Genomic DNA, 27674 nt, shown 5'->3' on the forward strand with positions numbered 1-27674 from the left:
TACATACCCATCAGAAGGGCTAAAATGTGAAAAACTGAGAACACCATGTTTTGGCACGGTTATGGAGCAACTGGAACTTTTATACTTACTGTTAGGATTGTAAAATAGTGTAGCTGATTTGGAAAAAGGTCTGGTGATTTCTTTAAAACTTAATCGTAATCTTCCTGATGATGTGATTCTTCTCTTGGTATTTACTCAAGACAAATAAAAGCACATGTCCATGGAAAGGCTTGTAGACGGATGCTTGTACCAGCTTTATTCATAATGGCCAAAACCTAGAAACCATCCAGTGTCCATCAGTAGAAGAATGGATAAGCAATGTGATGCAATCATACAGTGGAATACTACTCAGCAATAAGAATGTACACACCGAACCACATGAATGACTCACATATCATTGCTGAGTCAAACAAGTTTTATATGAAAGAGTACATGTACTATGGTTCCATTTATAAGAAATTGTAGAACAAGTAAAACTAATCTCTGAGAAAAATCAGAACAGTGGTTTTAGAGTTGGGAGGAGAAGTACAGGGATTGACTGGGAGGAGCACAAGGAAATTTTTCTTGGGTGCTGTTCTATATCTTGATAAGGATTTAGGTTACACAGGTGTATGCATTTGTCAAAACTCATTGAATTTTATACTTAAGATTTGTCCATTTCACTGTATGTAAACTTAACTGAAAACATGAAACAAAATTTGAACACTAGTTAACAATGCACACAAAGTGTAATGATGTCTGTAAGCTTACTTTGAAACGCATCAGAAAATATGTTGGCTCTTTGGCCAGGCAGACAGAGGGATGTATAGATGAGTAGATATGGATGCATATATACATATGTGATGAAGGAAATGTAACACACTGTTACTGGTAAAAGCTAGGTGATGGAATATGGGTATTTATCGAACAGCTCTCAAGTTTTTTTCTGTTTTGAAATTTTTCATCATAAACTTAGGAAGGTGGTAAGAAGTAAAGGAATTAAGATGGAAGGTTCAGGAGGGGACTGAATTTGTACAATTAGCCTGTTTTAAAAATTTTGTTCAAATTTGTGCCCATTTTAAGAATGGTAACTGTGGTCTTATTGATTTGATTGTGATTTTTTACTTATTTATTTTTTAATTAATCACATTATCTAGCTGAAAACATTTTGTTTTAGGCTAGAAAATTTGAGAAACACTGGTCCTTATCTCTTAGTATGCCAGAGACCCTTTGTAGCTCATCTTTATTGCTCTCTGTATCCACTTATACATACACATAAGTGAAAGATCCAGGGCTCAGTGTGGGAGAAAAACTTTTGTTAATATACCTTAATTTATGGGTCCACCTGGGTATTTGACTTTGTTTTCAACGTAGTCCATGTTTACATTATGTCTTAGCAATACTGGGTGAAATGTTTAAGGCACACTTAGTCAATACTTAAGATTTAGCAGAAGGCCTGAAGCTTTAAGTGGAGATGTTTTGTCTTGCCAGAATGGAGTGGTATAATAGCTGTTTAGCACCATGGCAAAGAGTTAGGTGAAGTGTTGAATTGATTATGCATCCTCTGAAGTTCACTGTTAAGTGGTTGTATCCCGTATTATTGGAAGACTGCCTGACTTCTCGTAATGTATGAGGAAGGAATTCTTCTTCTACACTCAGGAGCTCTGAAAACAGAACCAGTGGAAGATGTATAGGGTCATTGTGGCCACTTCTCAAGTGGGTGGGGGGTAGGGTTTTTCTTTTGTATCTTCACCTCTGAAAGGCATAATGTTTTCGTTGATAATCTCACACTGTGTTAGAGTTGGGAGACAAGGAATTTAAAGGATGAATTAATGAAATGTAGGTTGACACATTTAGGTCAAGGATGATTTGCTCTATATCCAGAAGCTTAATTTTTCTTGTTTCTAATAAAGGTGAAATCTCTATGGGCATATTTTTTTTTAAAAGCCAGGGGTGATGATTCTTTGAAAGCAAACAAAAGCAACAGTTTCTTCTTTCCAAAGATAATTACAGCGTATAATTGAGTGCTTATTCTTTTTATAAAGGACTTTTATTATGGGATATTTCAAACATACACAAAAATAGAATAGTATAAAGAACCTCAAGATACCCAAGACCCAGCTATGACACCATCAACTCACGGCCACTCTTTTTCACCCATACCTTCACCCCTACCCCAGTTATTTGGAAGCCAATTTTAGTTGTTATATGATCTGTAAATATTTCAGACTGCTTCTCTAAAACTTGAGAACTCTTTTTAAAGACATAAGCTAGTATCATGATCGTATAATAAAAAATAGACAGTTCCTTAACATTTGTAACTGTCGAGTCAGTGTTCATATTTTCCATACTTTTGTTTCTTTGATATCTCTTAAAACTGAATATGTAGGTTCTGTCTTCCTTTTTTCCACCTGTAACTTGCTTACTATATTTTCTAAGTGTTTCAGTTAATTTTCATAACTTAATGAAATATACTTATCTTCCTTTTATAGTTGAGGAAACTAAGGCTTTGATAGATTAAGACATTTCTCTAAGTTAACATGGTTTCTGGTGGAGCCAGATTTTGAACTGACTCAAGACCTAGGTACTCTTTACCACTTCTCTTTACTGTAGACATTTAGGTATATTTTTTCAGAACATTTTTTCCTATGCATATACAAACAAATAACAATTTTCCCCCCTTCTTCTTTATTATCCTTCAGGTCTCAGCTTAAGATATCTCTTCAGAGAGGTATTACCTGGTGAGTCAACCTCAAGTAGCTTTTTTCTTCCCCCTTCCTTATTCTCTATACTTCCTGTTTTTCTCCTATTCCATCTTTCATAGCACTTACCACAATGTGCAAAAAGCTTGATTATTTTGTGTCTTCCCAGTTGAGCATAAGCTTCATCAAGGCAAAGATTATGCCTGTTGATGCCTGTCAGATAGGCTCCTAAATATTTATTGAAGAAATTAACAGTGTTCTGCCTTTCCTATCAGTGTAGTATTTACAAATCTACCTCTGTTTTTAAGGACCTCTAAGCATGCCATAGAATTGCTACAGTGTGCTTAATTTAACCATTTCCCAACTAAGAACATTTGGATCTTCAGTTTTTTTCCTCTATGACGTACTGCAGCAAGCATCTTGATTACATATATTCTTGCAGACTTGTGCAAGTATTTCTTTAGGTTAGCTTCCTGGAAGTGGAATTGTGGATTCTAAGGACATTAGTGGCAGTTTTTAATTATGGGATATGGGGAGTCATGTAAAGTTTGCATAGGATTAGGTGATATGTAATGATAGAAAAAGTGTAACTGTGTCAGCTCTTAAACCTAGCTGATAATTAGAATAGTGTAAGGGGCTTTTGAATAATAGTTTGATTTTTCCTTACCCGCGTCCTGATAGGGTCCTGAAATCTGTATTAAAAACTTAATTTTGGGAATAACAACTTTTATATTTTTCCTGGCTATAGGTTTGTACATGTTTTGGCTCAGTATAGAGGCAGTCATTAGCACCTACTTATTTTTGGTAAAAATGCTACTATTTATAGAAATGTGAGGAACTGGTCATTAGAGTATGACATTCTAAATGGGTTTTTTTTTTTTTTTTAACTTTTGAAAAATATTTTGAGACTTTCTGAATTTAGACACAATCCCTATGACATACATGATCTTAAACAAAAATTTGGCACTGTACATTGTTCAACTTGCATTAAAGTAATGGTCTGTATCTTTTCTCCCCAACTTTGAGTTACATTTCATTGCTTTCTTTCTCTTGAGCCTTACCACAAACTTAGTCATATTTGTGGCTGAAAATTCTCCAGATTCTAACACTGTTAATGACAAGCTACATACCTGTTGTTTCCAAGAGTTTGTACCAATCTGTGATGATCACAATGTTGAAATAATTTTTGTTGCAAGGCAGGCATTCTTTCTAATACAAGCTATGTTAAAGAGATTAACCTCTGTGATTTCATTATTATGGTGGAGTACACAGCAGTGACAAGAACATGTATTGAAGAAAATATTCTGAAAGTATTGCCTTATGTGTGTCCCTGTGCTCTAAAGGTCATTTACCAAACATAAATTGCTTTTGTCCATAGGGAGCACCTTGGTGTAATCTGCAGGATACCTTGTATTTTATTTTCAATAACAGTGATTCTTACCCAGCAGGCATCTCTCTGTTCCTTGGTGGAGAGAGGCCTTTACAAATCATTCTCTCCTCCATCCCTCAATAGTTCTTCCCTTTTGATAATCACTGTGTCCGATAGTGGTGTTCCTAGGTCTTTACTTAAAAGTATTCCATTTAGGAAAAGTGAAAATAAATGTTAGGTTAGGGTCTTATAAAAATAGAGCTGAACCAGATTTTAGAGACTATCAGTTCCGTAACCTTTCCCGTTTGTCTGTTCATTCCTGGCTAGGTAGAGAGGAACATCTTTAAGAGGATGTACTAAAAATGCTAGTGTAAGCTGACCTTCAGCCCCCACTGACTGGCAAATTATGGTAGCCAACAGACTTGGACCTGTTAAAACTAGACCTGTGAGCAATCTTGGGCATATGGACTAAAAGTTGCTGACTAGTTTATAATCCCGGAGACTTTAAGAAGAAGAAAAAATAGTCTTCTAAATGTAATTAGTAGTCTGAAGGATTATATAAGCTGTATGAGTTAAGATAGGATTTATATTAGGGATTTGAGTTGCTCTGTATCTTAGAAGTGGCTGGGCTGGGCTATATCTGTGATAAATTGATTGATGATTATATTACAGTGTTGTACAAAAGAAACTTTTGGTGCCAGGGATAGATATAAGATCTCTGGCTGATTCAGTATGTCATTCTCTATAGACTGTGTTTTAGGCAGTTAAGAACTCCATTTTCTTGGAAACAGGATTTGTATTACAAAATTACTTTTTTTTTTTGAAGATGAACATGTGCCTGGGATATAGAAACCTGTGAAAATAATCTGAGTGTTTCTCCCGTTTTTAGTAATGAGATCACATACTTTTAAAAAATGAAAATGAGAAAAGAATGTTCTAAAAATGGCTAATATTTTGAGTTATTTTTTCTGGTTACTTTTACCTACTAAGTATCATCTTCTATAGAGTTAAAATTACAACATACATAATTGTTTAAAGAATTTATTGTATAGGGAAATAGCACATGACTCAAAATGTAAAAGGCCTTATAGGGTCCTATTCTAACAAGGTAGCTGATTTAAATAGTTTTTTTTTAAATGTATTCTCTATTGATAATATTTATGCCAATGATTATTACAAATATAGTAATATATATGTTGACATATCATATTCTGTGCCCAGTATTCTGTGCCTACTTTTTTACTTAACAAAACCTTGACAGTAGTTCCATTTTTAGTGTATACAGCATTTTCCTTCTAATTGTGGCAGAGATAAACAACTCTTTAAGATGTCTTCTTCCTGTTTTATAACTTACTTTTACAATTATGCAATAGTATTATTTTTTTCTTCTGTTTCTTTTATTAACCATGGCCTCCCTTTTAGTATCCTTCAAGTTGTTTCAGAACATCTTTCCACCATTTCGAATTGCTTCCTCTGCCTGGTAGTTAATTCTCAGTTTTGATTTTGGTTATTTTCTCCCTTTGATCAGAGCAGATCATTTTGGTGGAGAACCATTGCGGTACCTTTTGCTTGGTGGCTTAGTGATTGTTTGCCCAGCTGATCTTAATTTTGGAGTTGCTCTTTCTCTTCCCTGCTTCTCTCCTCCAGTTAAGGCTGTTCTTTGTCTTGGTTAACCAGGGCGCTGTTCAATACAAACGCGCGCCTGCCTCCTTTTTTAGGTGCCTCACCTCCCTTGCTGTTCTGGCCTGGGAAGCTGGCCCCCAGGAGGGGGTACTTTTGATCTTTTGTTGCCCTTGCTCCACAGTTTTAGTTTTTTCAAAGGAAGGGTCATTGATAGGAACCTTTAAGATCATCTTCTTACCTTTTATTTTTTTTTTATTTTTTAAACTCTGGTTTTTACCTCTTCCCTGTTTTTGGTACAGATTTTATTGTATCTGGCAAATTTTCTCCTATGAGTTAGGGTGTAGCCAACTCTTCTCTAGTTTCATTATAAGTGGAGATTTCTTCTGAATTTTTAAAGCATTTATTCATTTTTCTTGATTTCAGGGAGGAAATCAAGAAAAAGAGCCATTATACCCTGCTATCTCCTATTTCTATTCTTGCAATAATATCTGGGTTAAATTTTAAAATCTTTTGAATCAAGTGTGCTTAGACTCAAGGAGTATTGGAGTCTCTATTATGTGTAATTAATGTATTAACAGAGACAGTTGTGAATCTTAATTTCTGCTGAACAAGAAAATGGACATTTCTAAGAGAGCTATAGCATGAATTGTATGGCTTAATACTCAAAAAATAGTATTCTTTGTGAAGATGATGCCAAAATTAATCTCGTTGACTCTTGCCAGATGACAGTAAGGTAGATTCTCAAGGCCTATTACAATCATAAAATGTGGATGCTGGCATCAGTTTGTGTGCCCATTGTTGAATTTTGTTGTTCAGTGTTGGGTGATACTTGATCTTTCAAGTTTTTCAAGTGTTTGCTGCAAGCACTTTAGTTATTTGCACTTTGTAAATGAAGGCATAGTATAGAAATTATTCAGAGTTTGGACTCTGGAGGGTCAATTGTGTTCTATTTCCATCTCTGTAAATGGATTAGCTGTCAACAAATCAATAAACAGAAAGTGGTTAAATTCATGTTTAGAATGGCATAATGGAAAGTATACCTTTCACTGGCATTCTGGAGAGCTGGATTCGGCTGTTAGGTGTGTCCCTAAATAGATGTATGCTTCGCTGAAGTTCACTCTGGATGAGAATTTCCTCTTACATAAATGAGAAAATTACATCAGGTGTGGGCTGCCACTTACGTTTATGGTTTCTACTCCCAGTAGGTTCTTCATGCCGCTTTGTAGTCCTCTTTGCCCATAGTCAGCTCCTTTCCCTGTTCTGTATTAGGTAACTCTTTGAAATCTCCTTTCTCCTTTACTGGTCTCATACCTTAAAATCACAGGTTCTGTTAAGCTAGGCATGCACATCCTTGCTGCCATTTGTCATCTCGTGCCTTTGAGATTGATGTGATGTGCTTTTTCCTCTGATCGAAGGCTTATGCTCTTAATTCTTTCTTTTTCTCCTGTAAGATCTCGTTAGTAAACTATACCTTATTCCCAGCCTTTTTCTTTCAGCAATTTTCTTTACATATATAAATATGCCCAAGACTTATTTTTTTTAAAAAGGAAAAATAGGAAAATCACGAACACTCCTGCACACACAGGAGTAGAAACCATAAACATAAGTGACAGTTTTTGCTCTGTCAGTCCTGCTTCCCCTTTCCTCGTTGGCTATTTTCTCTTCTCTGTCTTCTTTGTAGCCTAGCCTTTGCTCGCGAAAGTTAGCCTTTACTGTCTACCTAACTTAACCATACTCTCTCCTCCCCCACCATTTCTAGAAGCAGCTCACAGATTTCTCAATCTGATGGATATGTTTCAGTTTCGTGTGTCTGCCCTTTCTGTGACATTTGAACTCTGCCTATCCATTCTTTTATTCATTCGTGTCTGCAGTACTACCATCCTGATTTTTTCCCTCATACTTTTGTTGTATACCTTCATCGTTTATTCCCCGTACTTCTGATGAGTCCCTGATTCTCCTCAACTAGATTCTTTCTTTTCTGTTTTCCTTAGATTTTAGTCTTTCCCACAGTTCCACCCTGGGCTTGTTCTTCTCTTTATGCTGCATGCTTTTCCTAGAGAAAATGAAATCTCATTGATTATCTTGGTCTCATCTATCTCTTGCCTGCTGATAATTTCTCCCATCTGCATATTCAGTTATCTACTTAACTCTAGATCTTTATTTGCATCTGCATAGCGGAACTCTTTATCTACAAAGCCTACAAACTCATTTGACATGTTTAACACTGTATTTTTCTACCCTATGTGTACCATTTGGTAACGTTACTACCATCTGTTTTTTAAAATTTTTCTAAAGTTAAAAGCATAACTTAGAACTATGGAGTAAACACATAGTAAAGATTTATTCAACGCACTAATTAATTAAGGGAACCTGTTAGGATAAGCTGGTTGCTATAACATTTGAGGAACTGGATATTTTTAGGCAATTTAATAAAGAACTTTAGATGGTAATGTCCTATTGGGCAGCAAACTGCAGTCTTTGGGATTACGTCTACTGGTATCGTTGTTTGTACTTCTTCTACATACAAATCTGCAAGATAACATGTAAATTCATTGTCTGAAACCCTAATTAATAGGAAATAGCAAATTAATGCTTCTGTCTTCTAGAAAAATTAAATAGTTCCTAGCTGAGCCTGTTAAATAGTGTTTCATATGGCATTGAAAGGGTGTGCAGTCATCTTCTTTCTTTATATGTTTTAAATAACTTTTCTTAACCCTTGTCACCAGAGTAAGAAACTTGAGAGACATTTTAATGTCCCCATTCATATATATGCTGAAGTTTGATAAACACAATCCTAGACTTTTTTTTTTTCCTCATGGTATAGATTTTATTGTCTAAATGTTTCCTGATTCCTATCTCTTCATTCACTTTCCATTGTTATCGGACCCTCATCCACCCTTAAGTCTGTTTGGTAACTTAATAGTTGATCTGCTTATCTGTAGGTCTTAAACCCCAAGTGTTTAGCTTTAGGCCCTTCATGATACAGTTCAGACTTATTTCTTAGGTCCACGTTCTTCCCAGATTTTTTTTTTTTTTAATAAATTTATTTATTTATTTTTGGCTACATTGGGTCTTCACAGGTGCGGGCTTTCTCTAGGTGCGGCGCGCGGGGGCTACTCTAAGTTGCGGTGCGCAGGCTTCTCATTGTGGTGGCTTCTCTTGTTGTGGAGCACGGGCTCTAGGCACGCGGGCTTCTCACTGCGGTGGCTTCTCTTGTTGCGGAGCACAGGCTCAGTAGTTGTGGCTCGCGGGCTTTAGAGCACAGGCTCAGTAGTTCTGGCATGCGGGCTTAGTTGCTCCGTGTGGCTTAGTTGCTCCATGGCATGTGGGATCTTCCCGGACCAGGGCTCGAACTCGTGTCCCCTGCATTGGCAGGCGGATTCTTAACCACTGCGCCACCAGGGAAATCCTCTAACCTTTTAAACTGGACCTTTTCAACCTGCTGAGGGTGAAATTAAGTTACCCTTTTTTTTTTGTTTTTATTTACAGTATTACCTTTGATATTACTTCTCATATCATTTAGCATGTTTTGTGATTATTACTCATTTAAGGATTGTTCAGTTAAACTGATTATCTCAAGGAAATATAAAAGGATTAGGACCTTCGAGATATCCCTCCTAGCTTGCAATGCCATGTTCTCTTAATGTTTTGACTTTTTAAAAAAGGGAAACGTAGAATTATTTTTTCTTCATTTGTTCAGTCATATAGTATAGTCATAAAGAGCGTGGACTTTAGGTCAAACCTGTGTTTGAGTGCTGGCCTTGTAACATATTAGCTTTGCAGCCTTAGGGTTATTACAACCTACTGTGTGCCACAGTTTCTCTAAAGGAAGGTTATTTCTTGTCCTACCAATTTTGTAAGGTTGTGAAAATTAAATGGAAGAGGCACTCTGCCAGGGACATGGTAAGCACAAAATAAACATTACCCATAATCATTTTTATTTTAATATTCACTTTAAAACCTGTATTTTTGCCAGTAAATGTTCTTTTCTATTGTTACAAAAAATATAATTTGGAAAAACTATTTTTACATGTTGCACAATATTCCAACATGACATTGGAACAGTTTCAATGCCCCTAAATTGAATTAAATGCTTGAGACCCCATTCTCAGATAACCTAGCTCTTTCCCCTGTACTCAGTGGCTCTTACTCTTATTTTTTCTCTTCAGAACTTTTCTGATTAACTGGAAGAAAGACAGTACATTTCTCTCCGCTTCCCTAATGCAGACTAATGTTTAGCTTTCTAAACTAATGTTTTGTTCATTAAAGGTTCATGAACCAGCTTGCACTGTTGTATAACAGATACAACTACCAAGAGTTTGACATTTGACTTGTAACTATACTATACATGCTAACTAGTGTTTTTTTGTTTTTGTTTTTTTAACCTCCTTCCTAAATCAAAGTGAAATATAAAGTGTCCTAAATGGTTTTATAGAATTTGGGGGGTTATTTTTTTCCTCTCTAATTCCTTTCTTATTCAAGATGTTGGACTTGATGTAGACTTGATGACCACCCCACCCCCCACTTCTTCCCCACATTCACCAGTCATTTAATTGTGCTCATAGGCACTCATTAAATGGCTGCTCTATGTGTCAGGCACTGTTCCAAGAGCCTTATATATGTTGTCTGTAGTACCCAAACCCTAAATTAATAGTGTTATCTCTAGTTTAATTGAGAAAGAAACAGAGATGAAGGTGTAAGGTATTGTATGTCTCATTTTTATTAAGTAGCAGAGGCAGGATTTAGTCTAGTGTGGGGATATAGAGCAGTAAGCTCCTTGTGAGCAGGGATTGTTTTATTTGCCTCTGTATTTCAATCCCTTGCTCTTAGGGAAGCTTAAAGGATATTCATTCCCATTTTAAAGACAGTCGTGTTTGAAGGCCTTGCCATTTTTACTTAAGCAAGAATGACTTCTGTTATAAGCAAGGGTGACTTCCATTCCATTTCATTGTAGAGTTGTTTAATACTGCCCCTGGTACGTTTAACTTCCTGTCCTTTCTCCTAAGATGTAGTCATATCCTTCTTGATCTGGTGTATGCAGTTGTTTACATCTGCTATTGCTTGCAGCCTGCAGGTCTGGATGCTGTTACTTGTTGCATGCAGGCAACTTAATTTTGTAGCACTTCAGTTTCCTTGTTTGTAAAGTAGGACTAGTAAACAACATGGTTAATAAAGGCCCATTGGCACATTTAAATTTTGCTTATTAGAATAAACATGAATAAAGTGCTATGGAAATTGTGTTTATTACTGTTGCTATTAAACTCCAGTTTTACAGTCTGAAGCCAAACCAAGTCTCTTTGGAGGACCACATCTAAATAGAAGGCATAAGAAATTGGCGGGAGGGGGGCGGGGGGGGACACAATGGATAAATAAAATTCCCTTTAAATGTCAATTCTGAAAACTTGCTACAGATACTGCGTTGGGATATTAGATTTTTAGAAAAATGTTATCTTTACTGTGAAAATAATGTAACTATCCTTCAGTTTTTAGAGTTGCCTATCAAATAATAGATAATAGAAATGTATTAGCTTGGTTTGGGGCTGTCGGTCTGCTCTTGGTCACTAAATTGGAGATATGTTCTCCAGTCTCTCCGGCTTCCTTCATGTGAAAAAAATTTTGCACAAATGATAACCTTTGTTTTCATTTCATACTTTTGGCTGTTTGACTGGGAAGATCCTAAAGTTAATTTTTTTCCCTAGCCTTAACCTCTCTTCTCTGATTCTGAGTTGAGAAATTAAAGGAAAAATCAGTTTCCAGAATGTTTGCAGTTGAAGTTTCCTTGAAAGAATGTCCTTCTTATAAAACTTTGAAAATGAATTTTAAAATGTAGATTAATATGCATTTCTTTTTTTCCTGAAGAAATTCTGTTTGCCTGAAGAGGTAAATACATTTTCACATAAAATTCATATGCCATTTAACCTGATCAATGAGTAAGTTTGTTGATGCTTAGCGCTGTGAACAAAGTTATCATGAGTTTGTTTTCAGGGCAAGTAGTTTTTTTTAATTGAGGTATAATTGACATCCACCATCATATTAGTTTCAGGTGCACAACATAATGATTTGATATTTGTATATATTGCAAAATGAACAGTAACACTAAATCTGGTTAACATCTGTCACCATACATGCAGATTTTTTTTTTTTTTAAGATCTGCTTTCGTAGCAACTTTCAAACATGCAGTACAGTAGTATTAACTTTTAATCTCCATGTTGTACATTACATCCCCATAGTAATAAGACTTATTTATTTTACAACTGGAAGTTTGTACCTTTTGACTCCCTTTACCCATTTCACCCACACCCTATCCCCTGCCTCTGGTAACTGTCAGTCTGTTCTGTGAGTTTGCTTTCAATCTTGAACATGTCGGTGTTTCTATGCTTTTTCTATTGAATTCAAAGTCATATATGCCATCTCTTTTATTTCAGTGCCTTAGGAATTAACGTCAACGGTTTCATGTGAAAAATGTCGGTGATTGTTTCCACTGAAAGGAAGGCATATATCCATGGTTAGAAGAGTAGTATATTTCAGGACTTGATAGTCAGGGTTATTAATAGACTGGACTTAAACCTTCTAGTTTCAACATTGTGAGATACCTATTAAGATGGAATCTTTGAGTTCATATTCATTTCAGTTTATCAAAACAATTTATAGCAATGCAGTTTTAGTATAACTCACTTGTATGTGTGTTTTAAAATTTAATTAATAAAACATGGTAGGTGTACTAGTTGGTGAAGACAGCATGGAATATTCACATAACAAGAAGGAAATCACTGCATGGTGATTTTTAGGCTCTTATCTGGAGTCAAAAGAGGAATTAAATTTTGTGAATTTGAGGTAATGGTGATCTCTGGAGGTGATAGGTCTTCTCCATATCAGGGTTCACAGGACTAGTTCCTCATCAGATGACTTTGAACTTTCTTCATTTGGAATTGTCTGTAATGTAAGGGCTTGAACTTGATCACCCCCAAGGGTCACTTCTGTCTCTGGATTTGTTGATACCGGGCATGGGGTGGGGAGATCCTATGTGTATTATATGTTACTCTTATATTTACTTTTGGGCAATTCAAACTCCAGAGTTTTACAGAGTCTGGCCATGTTCCTTAAAGATCAATTTATGCTTTAAAAGCAGGTAGCACTTTGATAAATAAGTGTCTTCTTACTTGCCACTTTTCCTCTCTTTAAATTCCAAGAATTATCCATGAACCACCTGGTGCTAGTTGACAAGCTCTGAAGGTGTTGGGAGCATTATTAAGGTTACTTTGCTAACTATAGGTCAAGTTAACCAGTGTGACTTATATTCATTTGAATCCCTTAACACCCTATGACATACAGTAGGCATTTAATAGCAGGAAGTGGGCAGGTGAGATCTCCTAACGCTGTTGGTTTTTTTAATAAATTTATTTATTTTATTTATTTATTTTTGGCTGCTTTGGGTTTCCGTTGCTGTGAGTGGGCTTTCTCTAGTTGCGGTGAGCAGGGGCTACTCTTCGTTGGGGTGGGCGGGCTTCTCATTGTGATGGCTTCTCTTTTTGTGGAGCACGGGCTCTAGGCGTGTGGGCTTCAGTAGTTGTGGCTCGCGGGCTCTAGGGCGCAGGCTCAGTAGTTGTGATGCACGGGCTTAGTTGCTTCACGGCATGTGGGATCTTCCCGGACCAGGGCTCAAACCCGTGTCCCCTGCATTGGCAGGAGGATTCTTTTTTTGTTTGTTTTGTTTTGGTTTTGGTTTTTTTTGGCCTCGAGACATATGGGATCTTAGCTCCCTGACCAGGGATCGAACCTGCGCCCCCTGCATGGGAAGGCAAAGGCTTAACCACTGGACCGCCAGGGAAGTCCCCTGGCAGGAGGATTCTTAACCACTGCACCACTAGGGAAGCCCAGATCTCCTAACCCTGTTTAATAATAGTATTCTTTGCTTTTTAAAGTGAAAGGAACAGTATCATGCTATTCTCTTGTGTCCATACTGTTTAGCCTCCAAGCAAGATGGCATTGAGATGGTGTTTGAGATAGTAAAACTTCTTGGATGGATTCTGAAATAGATTGGTCTTTTTATTTAGTTCTTGAATGGGATACAATTGTTCTTTAGATCAGTACAACCAGGAGAGCTCTTTCAAAATATATGTCCAATTTCTGCACCCACAGAATCAGAATCTGAGGGCAGGTCAGGCATTCATTTTTTGACAAACCTTCTCAGGTGATTGTGATGCTCACCCTTAATTAAGAACACTGTGTTTTCTGTGTAGCAAAATTCACTTTTGAAACGATATTGCTAGAAGTTTAAGACTCATGTTGACCGTGGTTTTTATGGCAAAGTTTCTGCCAATATAATTTTATCACAAGTATTTTTTTATTCTGAATAAATGTTTATAGTAATAATAATAGTTGGTGTGTACTGAGCCCTTGCTATGTGATAAGCACTGTGTTAAGTGGTTTGTATGGATCTTCTCATTTAATGCTCACAGCTACTCTGTAGGATAAGTTCTTTATCCCCATTCGATAGACTGAAGCACCGAGGACTTTATGTACGAGGTCATACATTTTGTTGGTATTGGAGTTAGGATTTGAACTCAGTGAGAGGCCATTTAACTCCAGAGCCCAGCATTTGTAATCCAGTGACCTACCTACCTTATTGCGTTCAAAGGATAAGTAACAAAAATGACTCCTTTAGTTTCAGACTTAAGACCCCCAGTCCTCTTTCTCAAAGTTAGTCAGTACCATCTGCAGAGGATACGTTTCAAGCTCCCCAGTGATGCCTGAAACCGTGATAGTACCAAATCCTGTATATACTATGTTTTTTCTTATACTAATTGGTGGGGAGCATATATAGTGGATACATTGGGCAGAGGGCTGACTCACATCCTGAGCGGGACAGAGAGGGATGGCATGCGATTTCACCAGCTACTTGGAATGTTGTACAATTTAAAACTTACAAATGATTTATTCTGGGAATTTTCAATTTAATATTTTTGTACCATGGTTGATCAGGTAGGTAACTGAAACCATGGAAAGCGAAACTGGTGATAAGGCGCGTGGGGGGCGGGGTGTTAACAGAGTCTGTTGTATGAATTTATTGCCACCAATTTTTAATGAGCAAATAATATATAAAGATACATATGCAAACCTTTTAAATATATATGTACACATAGATGGGAATTATACTGTTTTTCTCCAAGCATATCTTGGAGAGATCTTTCTTTCTTTCCATCAGTACATGTAAACTGAACCTTCCTCTTTCTCTTTTAATGTTTACATAGTATTTCCTCTTTTTTCTTTCTAAAATTGAGAGTAATTATATTAGTAATTTGAACTTTCTGACTGAAGTTTATTTGGTGTATTAATTGGTGATGTGGGCGTGTGTGACAGAAAGAAACCGTCCTTTTATACTGAACTGGGTCAACATGTAACTCAAAAGAAAACCCAGTTTCCTGTTACAGTGCATGGAATCTCTTAAAATCCAGTAATAGATTTAGTTATGGTTAATTTACATTCTTTTGGGCACAAGTTTCTGTAATGTCATATGATCGTTCCTTCTGTTCCCTCCCCAATCAATAGAAGTAATTAAAGAACTCTACCTGGAATGTGACTGGAGGCTTAAGAAAAATTGTGTCAGATTTGATTTATAAAAATCGCAATTCTGTGATAGTAATATTGACCTCTTTTGTCAGTTAAACTCATTTTCTTTGAGTGTCAGCATTTTTTCCTGTATAATGATTTCTTATAGAAAGATAAAAAGTTCAAATTAATTAATAACTGTGTTTTGAACTAAATTGTTAAGCTTATGAACTGTGTTCACAATTTCTTGTTGCTAACATCTCCATGAGGTAGATAATATACTGATTTTACAGAAGAGGTAAACAAAATCTAGAGATCAAGTTTCTTGTCCAAAGTCACAGCCAGCGCAGCTGATGTTGAAATCCAGGAGATCTAGGACCATTTCTCAATTTACTGTACTTGAGCTGCTTTTTCCTTGTTTCTCCATTAAGATATTATAGTTTTACCATTTCCTTTGTATTCATTATTTCATTTGTTCACAGCACTGCTGTGAAGTAAGCATGGTATATGTTGCTTTTATTCTGTGCCTGAGGAATCTGAGGCTAGAGATTATGGTTTGTACAAAGGCAGACTCTTTTAGTACCCGTTCTGTCACAGGACTTGAGCCAAGGTGTTCTGACTTTAGGTGCAATGCCGTTTACCATGTAGTACTAGATGTGGAAACAGAGATTTCTACTTGTGCTCTGTTTTTTTTGAATTGGGGATTTCTTGGGCGCTCCATGAGAAATGTAAGTTAATTCTATGTGTGGGATTCTGGACCTCATGCCTTGAATTTGATATATTCCTGACACTTTATAACACATTAATCAGCCAGACTTCACAGTCTAATAAGACACTGCAGCATTGGTGAAGGCTGTACAATCAAATTGTTTACATAACATTTCCCCTTCATCTTTGGTGCCCCTCATTTGTTTTTGGTGTTGTACTATGTATAGTTGACATTTTATTTTTTCTCCTTTTTTTCCCCTTTTTAGTGAATGGTAGTGTCTAGAAAGGGTATGTCCCTTCAAGAGAGAGGTGCCAATGTCCAACCGGCCTAATAACAATCCAGGGGGGTCACTGCGACGTTCACAGAGGAACACTGCTGGGGCCCAACCACAAGACGACTCAATAGGAGGAAGGTATGTATTTAATGGTAATTAAATGGTAATTTAAATGGTAATTTCAACCATTTGTGATCCCTTCCTTTATGTATGTTGTGACTTGATTTATTTACCTTATTGAAAGGAAGCTTCTTTGTTTTAAGATCTTGAGTTTTGATAGCTAGCTTTTTGAGTTTTTTCCCCTGTCTTACTCTTTGACAACACAGGGACACTGACAGGCTGGCAAGGCCGTCTGACTGTGTTAGCGCATCGACTCTCAGCGTGTGGTGTTGAGCTGATCTTTTTAGTTGGAGTTGTTGTATAGGAGGTAGTGTGAAGAATCAATACATTCTCTTGAATGCAAAATTTCCTGTCTGATTTAGCTAAGAACTGTCATTTTATGCATAAAATACTCAGAATTGCTTGAGCCTAATTTTCAGTCCATGGACTAATCATGGTTAGATTATAATAGATTATGGCTAAACTCTAATAAGATTACCTGATGCAACATTTTGAGATATTACCATGTATGTTGTCTACTGAATTATAAAAAAAAATGGTAAATGTCAAATGTAAAGAAGAAATTGAAATACATCTTGTTCATGTCAGGTGATTTAATTGGTTAAACATTTGGACTTTGGACTAGGACAGCTTTGTGTGCAATTTCTGCCTCTGCCTTTAAATAGCTATGTGTCCTTTGTTCTATCTTTCAGGAAACCTCAATTTTTTAGTCCACACAGTGGGGGTATCTGTTTCATAGGGTTACTAGTTAACTTCAGTATTGTAACATGTAACTCTGAGAACAGTGCTTAGTACAGAGTTCTGTTCTAGATTTTTTTGCTCTTTTACGTTTAGACTGTTCTTTGGGAGCAGCCACACTTAACTTTATTTATGCTATTGATTAGAAAAATGACTCCCCCATTATAAAAATGTTACATATTTTACAGAATTTGGAAAATACAGAAAAGTATGAAGAAAAACATCAGTTTCACAGTCCACTTGTAGTCACTGTTAACATCGGCCTATTCCTCCGTAGTTGCTCTTTTTTTTTTAAGGCATGTATGTGTATACATGTGCACGCATGTGCACCTAAGTTACACACACCTTTCGAACAATTACAGTTTTGTACATACTAATCCTCAGGTTATATTTAGACCCTTGCATATGATCGACAAACATTTTGCACTGTCACACAGTATATTACTTCTAAATCCAGTGACGTTTCAGCACCATTATCTTTTCTACACATCAGTGATAATGTTGTAAAATTATTTAAATGTTTTATTATATTATGTATTTAAATATATGAGTGGTAAACAAATGGACATGGTTAATACTAGTTATTAAAATGCATTGGCTTAAAAGTTGTAATCAGGATGGAACTCAATCAGATTTGTAGAATGGCAGATGTTTCCCTGAAGTTCATGTGCTTTAAGACTATCGATGATATGCTCAATTGTGAAGGAAAATAATAAAATTTCAAAGCGTGTTTGGAATGGAGAAACACGCCAAAGAATATAAAGCAAGGTATAATTAGGGTTTTTTTACCTTTAATCTCTCCTCCCTTTCAGTAATGTGGCCCCATTTCAGCTCTCATGATTTCAACTTTTACATGTCTTTAAAAAACATTTCCCCGCAAAAGTAGTACACAAAAGAGGGCCTATTCACTTTTTTAAAACCTAGTATTATATGTGTTGTTTCCTGTTGTCTTTAAAAATTGTTTAAAAACAGGGCTTTTAAAGTCTTCATGTTCAATTGTGTGTGGTTAATACCATAATTTAGTAATAACTTTGAATATATAGATTTTCCCTATTTTTATGTGGATAAGTATAATTATGATCAGGGCATAGAAATTTAGAACTTTAGCCAAAAAGTCTTATCAGTTTGGCTAAGAATGCAAATTAGAAGATACTTGCACATCTGAATTTCATTTTGCCATTTTAGACAGCTTGATTCTTTTGTTTGTGATACAGTCTCAGAGCTGGAAGGGACCTTTTCATCAAACCCCAGACTTATTTTTGAAGCCCCAGTAGAGTGTGCTATGCTAACAATTATCTAACCTCTGAGAAACCTCTCCAGTCATTTTGGGGAGTGAGTGGATTGGGGTTAATTGGGAGAGAGCAATTACAACTGTATTTTTATTCTTTTAATCTAACTTTGTTGCTTAACTTTCCTATAAGTAAAATGCTGTTATTGTGGCTTTTGTTTCCAAAAAATAGTGGCTTTGGTCTTGTGAATGTATTCATAGTGATACAGTGATTCAAATAATGGTAATAAATAATCTACTACATGGTTAGTAGTAGGTAATGGTAATAAAGCACCTACTACAACAGCACTGGTGGAGTATTTTTAGTTAAGCAATTTTTTATACATATTCTTTCAATTTGAGACTCACAAACTCTGTGTGCTAAGTATGTAGCCCCTGTTTTCTAAATGTGGTAACTTGCTCAGCTTTACATGGCTGGTATGTAGAGTCAGGGCTTGATTCCTGACCTCTTCACTTGCAAGTCGGTGATTCCTTTCATTGTGCCAAACTGTTTTTACTGCACAAACCACTTGATCCAAATGATGAAGAAGGACTTAGAGGAGGGTATGAAGTACTTAGAATTGAAGAGTATTAACTCATTCAGTTTAGAATTTAAGGAGCAGTTTTTCCCTCCTAGAAATTTTTAACTCATTCATTTTTGATTCATTCTGTTTCCTCCCAAACTTGCATTAAGTTGTCTTCTATGTGTAGCTTCCTTCCTGTGACCACTCCTGCCCTTTTCCTAAATCAAAGGTAACTTACTTTTTTTTTTTAAAAAAGAAGAAAAGTTTTAGTTCACCGTTAAGATAAAAGAAAGTTGGATCTTTGGGATATATTTATTTTCTCCTTATTATTCCCTCTGTTCTTTTTCACCCATCCTTCATCTCTGTCCATAATTGAGCTAGATTATCTTCCTCCTCTTCTATTGTTTTTCTCTTTTCCTTTCTTCCATAAGTTTTTGGGCTATCATTGCTCTGTTCCTCTCTTTTCTGTTCTCTTTTTCTTCTTCAGGAAATCACTCACTTCCACTGCTTGTCTGTGGGCTTGCTCTCAGGGATACTACCTAGTCTTTCCCACATCTAGCACATGTATTTGTAGGCTCTCCCTCCCTCTTTGCCATGCAGTAGCATTTTCATTATATCATGTGCTTTTTCTTGTTTTTCTCAAATGTCAGCGGTGGGATTGAATTCAATTTTATAGCAACTTTGGTTGAGATTGCTGTAGTGAAGGTTTCTTCTACATTGTTTTTGTTATAAAAACGCAGCATGTTGAGAAAAGAAAATTGGGATGCTTCAGGAAAATGAAAGAATTAAGATAAATTCAATCCATCCACCCAGAGATAATGATGGTTAGTATTTCTACTCTATATTTCTACCCCATGATTTTCCTTGATATGAAAGCCCATGATATAAATTAGGGCCTCTAGTCACATTCTCCCCCCCACCCGTTTTTTTCTGTAAAATATGTTACTGCTGTGCCTATCACATTTGAGTATTATTCTAATTTTATCAAGTCAAATTCCTGAAATGGGTTCATAGGACCTAAGGATATTAATATTTTGAAGACTTTTAACAGAATGCTAAATTGTGTTTCAGAAAGACTGAACCACTTTTTTTTTTCCTTTTTTGATTAAACCAATTTATACTCCTACTAATACTTTGTGAGAATGCCTATTTCGCCAAATCCTAGTCAGTACAGCACACCATTTTTAATCAGAGTTTGTGGAAAAAAGGGTTCCTTTGGTTAAAGTTACCATTTCTCTGTTTACTTTAGAGTTGAAGATCTTCCCCACATATTGGCCATTCTTACTTAACGTTATGAGTTGTCTGTTAGTGTCCTTTGTCTGTTTTAATTTTGGAGATGCTTGCTCTTTTATTAGAACCCTTTATGGGAAGGGTATCAACCTACTGACATGGGCAAGTATTTTTTGCTAGTTTTGTTACTTGTTCTGGTTTGTTTTAATTTATAGTAGATTTTAAATTTAGATAGTCAAGTCTATCAGCTCTTTGTTTCTTTTCTTCCTTTGCCTTCTCCATACCCAGAATAAAATTTTCTTCTCGGTTCTGTTATGGTTCCATTTTTACATTTTATTGTAATCCGTCAGTGTTTTTTTAATGGTGTGAGGAAATGCTTGAATCCAATCCACCCCACCTTCTCACCCCCAGTACAAAATTTGTCTGCAAAGTTTTGATAATTATTTATTACTGAGTAATAGATTATGAGATCTAAAGGTTATAGCTTTCTGTTAACATTGTCAAAGCAGGGATTTTTTAAGCCAGCATTAATTATACAGGAAGAAATAGATTTGTATTTTGCTTAAAAAACTATTTCAAAGGGATAGGATACAGAAAAACACAAAAAGAAAATAAATATCATCCAGAGATTGTCTGTGTTAATATTTTGATTTTTATCTGTCTTTATTTATCTGTTATTTTTTGGGAGGGGGGAGGATCTGAGTTCCCTGACCGGTGATTGAACCCGTGCCCCCTGCAGGGAAGTCCCTATCTGTCTTTAAAACACAATTTAGCATGTAGCTGATTATACTGGAAATACTTTTGGATCCTACTTTTTTCACTCAGTATCCTAACAAACGTTTTCTCTTATCATTATGATTTTTTTGGTAATTGTTTACAGATGGTCACATGATTTGCTGAATCAGTGCGCAACATTTTCCACTATTAATTTTCATTTTTTGGATAGTTAGATGGTTGCAGTGGGAAAAGTTTTCGCTTATGCTTAAATGTTTGCAATTTTGGCATCTCTTAAGAGATATGTTCCCAGAAGTGAAATTGCTTGGTCAAAGCGAGTTTTTTATGGTCAACTTATTTCACATAAATTTTTTTCTCCAATTTACTTATCACCATCAGGAAAAAGAGTGCTTTTTCTCATCATTCTATTTGTGTTATCTCCATTTTGCATTTTCCTGCTAATTTGATATGGAAAAATTGCATTGATTTCATTTTATTGGTGTTTCTATAGTAATGAGATGTTAAACATTAGAAAAATAGGTTTAAGGAGTGAGATCTGAGTGAGAATACTTCTTGATGTAAATGTACTAATAAGTTTTCATATGTTGTTAATCTTCCTTTGAACCATGATACAGGAGAAATGAACTTTTAATTTGTTCAGCTGAGATTAACCCCTCTTCTTGTGTAATGATTTCCCTCAGTTCTTCACCCATGTATTTTGAGTGGTAGTTAATTTTTTCCACTGTGATCTTACTCTGCTCCTGGCTCCCCACTGCCTTTTGCCAAAGCTGGCAGAATCTGCAGTCTTTATTTATTCTGAGCACAGTGATGGGACTGGGGTGGTCATGTGATCCACGCCGGGAAAAACTGAAAGCTTTTCCCTTTCTGGTAGCACAGGGAAGATGTGAATCTGAAGTTGCCAACTGCATGTCTCCTGCCTTACGGAAGATGATGGACAGTCAGAGAAAAGCAAATATATTAGAGATTATGTGTGATTAAAGTTCTGACGAGTTTCAGTTCCTTAGTTCTTCAGAGCTGTGTTGACTCTTTTCTCTAGACTTGCTTATTTAACTATTGGATTCTGGAGGTATGCGTGCCTTATTTTAATAAAGCCTCTGTTTTTGGCTTTAGAGCTAAAGAGTCCTGCCTTGATGTACTTGCAGTACAAACTCAGTATAAGATTGTATTCATCCATTTGTAGAACACCATGCTAGTAAGCACCATGCTAGATGGTAATTATAAAAATTAGAGTAGAATAGCCTTTGTCACAAGCAGTTTCCAGTTCAGTAGGGGAAATGGGCATGTAAGTGGTTATTAAAGTCAAGTGAGAAACATTTCTGGTGATGACCTCATTGATGGGGCTTTGAAGGCTGAAGAAGCAGTTGTAAAATAAATGGTACGTGTCAGCCATATTTGTCTCTACTTGAGACATGGAGTCATTAGTTATTTTCAGAGTGGATTTGATTTCTCATTTTTCTGTGTCTCTTGTTACTTTGCTCACAAGTAGTAGGTGTTCAGCAAATACTAGTGTTGAAATCAGGAGATTTACTTCCTTGGCATTTTTAGGCACAGATATGTGACTTTCTTTTACTGAAATGGTCATGAAAAGGTCATTGACTGGAGTGAAGGCCAGTTGAAATAGGGCCTGGTTTAAATGAGCTATGCGACAAGGTGCCTGGATTGTGCTACAGTAACAAACAGCTCCTAAATATTAGTATAACAATCTAACCACTAGGAAACTTGTCCATCCTGCGTTACTTGCAGGCTCTGCTCCATGTCCGCACATTCAGGTATTCAAGTATCACTGCTGTGGCGGCAAGAGAATATGCTGACTTGCTCTCTGGCTGTCCAAGGCTTCCCTCAGAAGTGATCCATTTCCGCGCACGTTCCTTGACCAGAGCAACTTACATGGCTGCACGTAACTTCCAGGTGGTTTCTCAGGTATCATGCTACTGTGTGTCTGGAAAGAAGAGAAATGGAATATTTGCAAACAGCACCTGGTAGCTATCGCAGGCTGTTTAACACCATTTTAAAATTTTTATTCTTGCTCCCATGTCTGCAACAAACTGTTTATTTCCCTAAATTCTACTTAGGACAGCATGGACACGCAATTGTGTGTTGTTCTCTTCATTCTCCTACTTAATTAACCAGTATGGGTGCCTTTTAATTTTTATTTTTAAAATTTATTTATTTATTTGTTTTTGGCTGCGTTGGGTCTTTGTTGCTGCGCACGGGCTTTCTTTAGTTGTGGCGAGCGGGGGCTGCTTACTCTTCGTTGCGGTGCACGGGTTTCTCATTGCGGTGGCTTCTCTTGTTGTGGAGCACGGGCTGTAGGTGCACGGGCTTCAGTAGTTGTGGCGCATGGGCTTAGTTGCTCCGCGGCATGTGGGATCTTCCCGGACCAGGGATCGAACCTGTGTCCCTTGCATTGGCAGGCAGATTCTTAACCACTGCGCCACCAGGGAAGCCCTGCCTTTTTAAATATTCCTTTTTTGGTGTTCCTTCTGTCTCTTTTTTCATCCTGACCTTTGGTCAGTCAGATGGAAGCGCAAGCTTCCTCATCTTTGGGAGGAGGAGAATGTTAAGGGGAGGCAGTGTGATGTGACAGTGACTTCACTGTTTCTTAGGACTTAATTGAAACCACTTTAAAAAACAATTTATACTAGAGTTGGCCCGGTAACTTGTCACTTGCTCCTTTCAGTAATGGCGAATCTTACTGCATAATTATGCACTTTGAGTTTCACCCAAAGAACCACGTGTGCACACGCTTTTCCACTTTTTGGGCTGCTTTGGTAATGCTCAGAAGGCTGGTCTGTCCCATCAGGCCTTGTGCTGGGAGGCAAGATTGACAGTGTTGTGTTCAACAGTGGCATGGTTGTCTTGGTCTAAAGAGGAACAGAGGCTACTTTTTTCTAGGTAGAAGTTATGTGCATTGGATTCTTAATAGTGTCCATGTTAAATTATTTCTTGGACCAACAAAGTAATATTTTATATATTGTGTAATTTTCTCTGCATTATATATTTCTTGCTTTAATCATCAAGTGTGAAATTTTGTCCAAAAATCACTTCATAAACATATTGGAAACCTATAAGGCATCAGCTGTCATAGATTATTTCATATCTTAACTGACAATTTGCTCTGATTCTCCTGTCCCTCAGTATTGAAGGAATCTAATGTTCCACACCACTTTTTACAAATGCTTTCTCAGTCTCAGAATGCTTTCCTAAAGTATCAGTATGACTAAAAAAAATAAATATATGTAAATGCTTCTTCAGTAATTGAACAGCAAGTTTCAATATCATATATGGAAGGCTATTGCTTTTGAAGCAGGAGGGAAAACGTGATTTTCTTCTATTTTTCTCATAACATCTCCAAAGCCTTAAGCCATTTATTTTGACATATACAATCAGGAACAGAAATACCAGCATGGGTAGGAAAAATTTAATAACTAGATGCTGACCTTTTACTTTCACCACTAAGCCCCTAGATGTAACTGTGGGGTTTCAGATTTAGGGATTTGGAATACCTGGGCTCAATCTCACCTTTCCTGCCCAAGGGCTGGGTGATTTGGGGCAAGCCTCCGTTCTTACATCTTTAAAATGGAAATATACCTGCCTCCGGTGTCATTTGAGGATTAAGCTAGATAATGTCTTTAAAGAATCAGTATAATGCTTATCACATAATCACACGTTTAAAATTATTTATTCTGTGTTTGTGGTTTTGTTTTGGATTTTTTTTTTTTAATTTTTTACTCTTTTTTTTTGGCTGCGTCGGGTCTTTGTTGCTTCACACAGGCTTTCTCTAGTTGTGGCGAGCAAGGGCTACTCTTTGTTGCAGTGTGCGGGCTTCTCATTGCGGTGGCTTCTCTTGTTGCGGAGCACGGGCTCTAGGCACGCGGGCTTCAGTGGTTGCAGCACATGGGCTCAGTAGTTGTGGCATGCAGGCCCTAGAGCATGCGGGTTTCAGTAGTTGTGGCACGTGGGCTCAGTAGTTGCGGCACGTGGGCTCCAGGGCTCGCGGGCTTCAGTAGTTATGGTGCACGGGCTTAGTTGCTACACGGCCTGTGGGATCTTCCCGGATCAGGGATTGAACCCGTGTCCCCTGAATTCGCAGGCGGATTCCTAACCACTGCGCCACCAGGGAAGTCCTCTGTGGTCATCTTAATACATTTTTATCCAGGTATTTATAAAAGCCAGTGTAGTTCATGAGATGGTATTGTATCACTAATCTATCACTAATCACTAATTTACTTTTATTATCTCAGTGTTTATACCCCTCACCCAACTAATTTATTTGTGAAAGGTGGGGGCAAAAGTAAATTGAACTGTGAGATTCCCTTTGGGGGGGGTGGGCATCTTTTCCCATGGTTTTTGTTTGTTTGTTTAAATATGAATTTTATTTTATTTGTTAAAAAAATAATACAGCATGTTCTTATTAGTTATCTATTTTATACACATTAGTGTATATATATGGTTTTGATTTTCAGTCCCTCTGCCTTTTTTTCTTTGCCCAATAACTTAAAGTTATTGTAGTTTACTCACCCATTCTCAGTATACCCAGATTGTTGAACATATAAAATTTTGGCTTTTGCATGTTTCCAACCCTGTTGTTAGTCTCTTACTCCAGGCTACGATTAAGAACAAAATCCTTCCAAAAGGCATTTAAGCCCTAGCCTGTCCTTCCAACCTTGTTTTCTAATGTGTCTCTGTGCTCAGGGAAATTCATATCATTTACCAGGTGCCATGTGGGTTTTAAAATTTGCTGCCTCTCTGCCCTTGTCTATGCTGCTTTTAAGCGGAACGCTCTTTTTCCTCAGCTTTTCATTCTTCAGGGTGTGGTTTAAATGCCATGTGGTCTATAAAACCTGTATTTTCCCGCTAAGAGTAATTTCTCCCTTTGTTGTGAACTTTATAGCACTTGGTAGATCTCTTTATGGATTCTAACCTCTTTGAGGACGGGACACAGTGTAGTGTGTTATCAGTATTTATGTGCCCTGTCGTGACTTGCGTATACTTGAGTTGGGAAACCAAGTGTGTGCAAGTATGAATTGAGTAGCTTGGTACAGTAGTTCTCAACTCTGTTCGATCCAGTGCTCCCACTCTATAACGTGTATCATATAATGTAAACATCTTTATTTTGATGCCCCTTTAGTGTCTTGAATTAAGAAGTATATAAAAAGCCTCCCTCCACAGTTTAGAAACATGAATATAATATACAAGCATTTCACAAAGGTGAAAATAAACAAGTAAAAGGAAAACAGTTGATAACAAAATAACATTATTTCAGTAGGTAAATGCTTGGGTACTTGACAGAAGATGACACTGTATTCAGATGCTTGCATCTCTATTTGAATTTATTGAATGTGACAGCTGCGACAACAGACTTAAATGCTGTAAGCAGCATTTTCATTACAAACTTTTCCAAAATGGTGCATGACTCTTGGTCAAGCTGCAAAAAACAGATATAATCTTTTGTGGATTCCCTTGCATTCCTGCAAAATTTAAGTATATAGAGAACCATGCAAAACAAATCTAAGCTGAGAAATTATAAACCTGTTTTTCCCCGATGTCATGGCCAGATTTTAAGTGTTTTCATAAGGTCTTCCTGTATTATCAAGGCTATTTGAAATATATGGGTGATGAGGCAGTTTTTCACTGTGTCTCATGGTTCTGTGTACTGCATGACATCTTCTACCTCTAGTCCTTACCTGCTGAAAACGCCAGCAGCACCACTGTTCCCCAACATACTGTTTCAAAATACTCCCCGGAGGAGGAACCACTACTGTTTTTTTTTTTTTTAAAACCACTGATTTTTAAGATAAATAAGGAGTTCTAAATTACAGAATTATTTGTGCTAGCATTTCTCCATAACTGAACATAGGAACATTGGTCAGACTACTCAGCTTCTGTTTTGTGACTGAAATAGAAACTAGTACATTTTACAGAGAACATTAGTGAGTTTTTGTTTAAAGTGGTTTAAGTGAACTTTCCACTTTGATTATTGAAAATCAGGGGCTTATTTATAATATGCATTTTTTTAAAATAAATTTATTTATTTATTTATTTAACTGTGTTGGGTCTTCGTTTCTGCGCGAGGGCTTTCTCCAGTTGCGGCGAACGGGGGCACTCTTCATTGCGTTGCGCGGGCCTCTCACTATCGCGGCCTCTCTTGTTGCGGAGCACAGGCTCCAGACGCGCGGGCTCAGTAGTTGTGGCTCACGGGCCCAGTTGCTCCGCGGCATGTGGGATCTTCCCAGACCAGGGCTCGAACCCGTGCCCCCTGCATTGGCAGGCAGATTCTCAACCACTGCACCACCAGGGAAGCCCCTATAATATGCATTTTATAGCATTATAAACAAAGCATTTAATTTTTGGAACACAAAGCTATAATGTTATAATTCTGTATATAAAATATAAGAGCATAAAAATGTACGTCTGTATACACATACACACACAAATTTGGAGATATAATTAAGTACCAAATCATTTATATTTGGTAATATGTACATATATTTGAGTTGTATGTCTGGCATAGATATTAATTTCAAAGAAAATCCAGGAACTGTAATACAAGGAATTAACTAGCTCCTTGTAACTAGCCGCGTTCCTCATTTGTCTAAGATTACAATAAAAATACTTTTTGCTACAAGGTTTTGGCCTCTTTTAGATGTCCTCTGGACTAGAGATGGTTTCTAATCTTTAAGACTACCAAATTAAGTATCTAGAAGGGACAGTCACTACAATTTGCCTAAAAGTCGGCAAGAGGCATTTGAGACTTGCTTTCAGGTTAATCTTGAAAGCACATAACCCAGAGATGATTGTAGTATGCTCTGTTGCAACCTGGGTTTCTTTAACGTGAGTTGGCGCGCATGTAC

General features: G+C 36.9%; 1 protein-coding gene across 20 annotated transcripts in view; it reads left to right on the plus strand.

The window, feature by feature from the left end:
• The window catches only part of TRIP12 (thyroid hormone receptor interactor 12), a 145663-nt gene that overhangs the window by 24523 nt on the left and 93466 nt on the right, over positions 1-27674 (plus strand). For 19 of the 20 annotated variants that reach the window (XM_082396154.1, XM_082396153.1, XM_082396140.1 and 16 more), the window contains exon 2: positions 16198-16344. In XM_082396154.1, the coding sequence (XP_082252280.1) occupies positions 16247-16344 (98 nt within the window). In that variant the 5' untranslated portion in view covers positions 16198-16246. Of the gene's footprint in view, positions 1-2681; positions 2721-16197; positions 16345-27674 lie in introns of all 20 variants that reach the window. The other variant, XM_082396150.1, reaches the window with a different exon arrangement.

Source organism: Balaenoptera borealis (genome assembly GCF_965194805.1).
Source record: "Balaenoptera borealis genome assembly, chromosome: 6".
In the NCBI taxonomy this organism is placed as follows: Eukaryota; Metazoa; Chordata; class Mammalia; order Artiodactyla; family Balaenopteridae; genus Balaenoptera; species Balaenoptera borealis.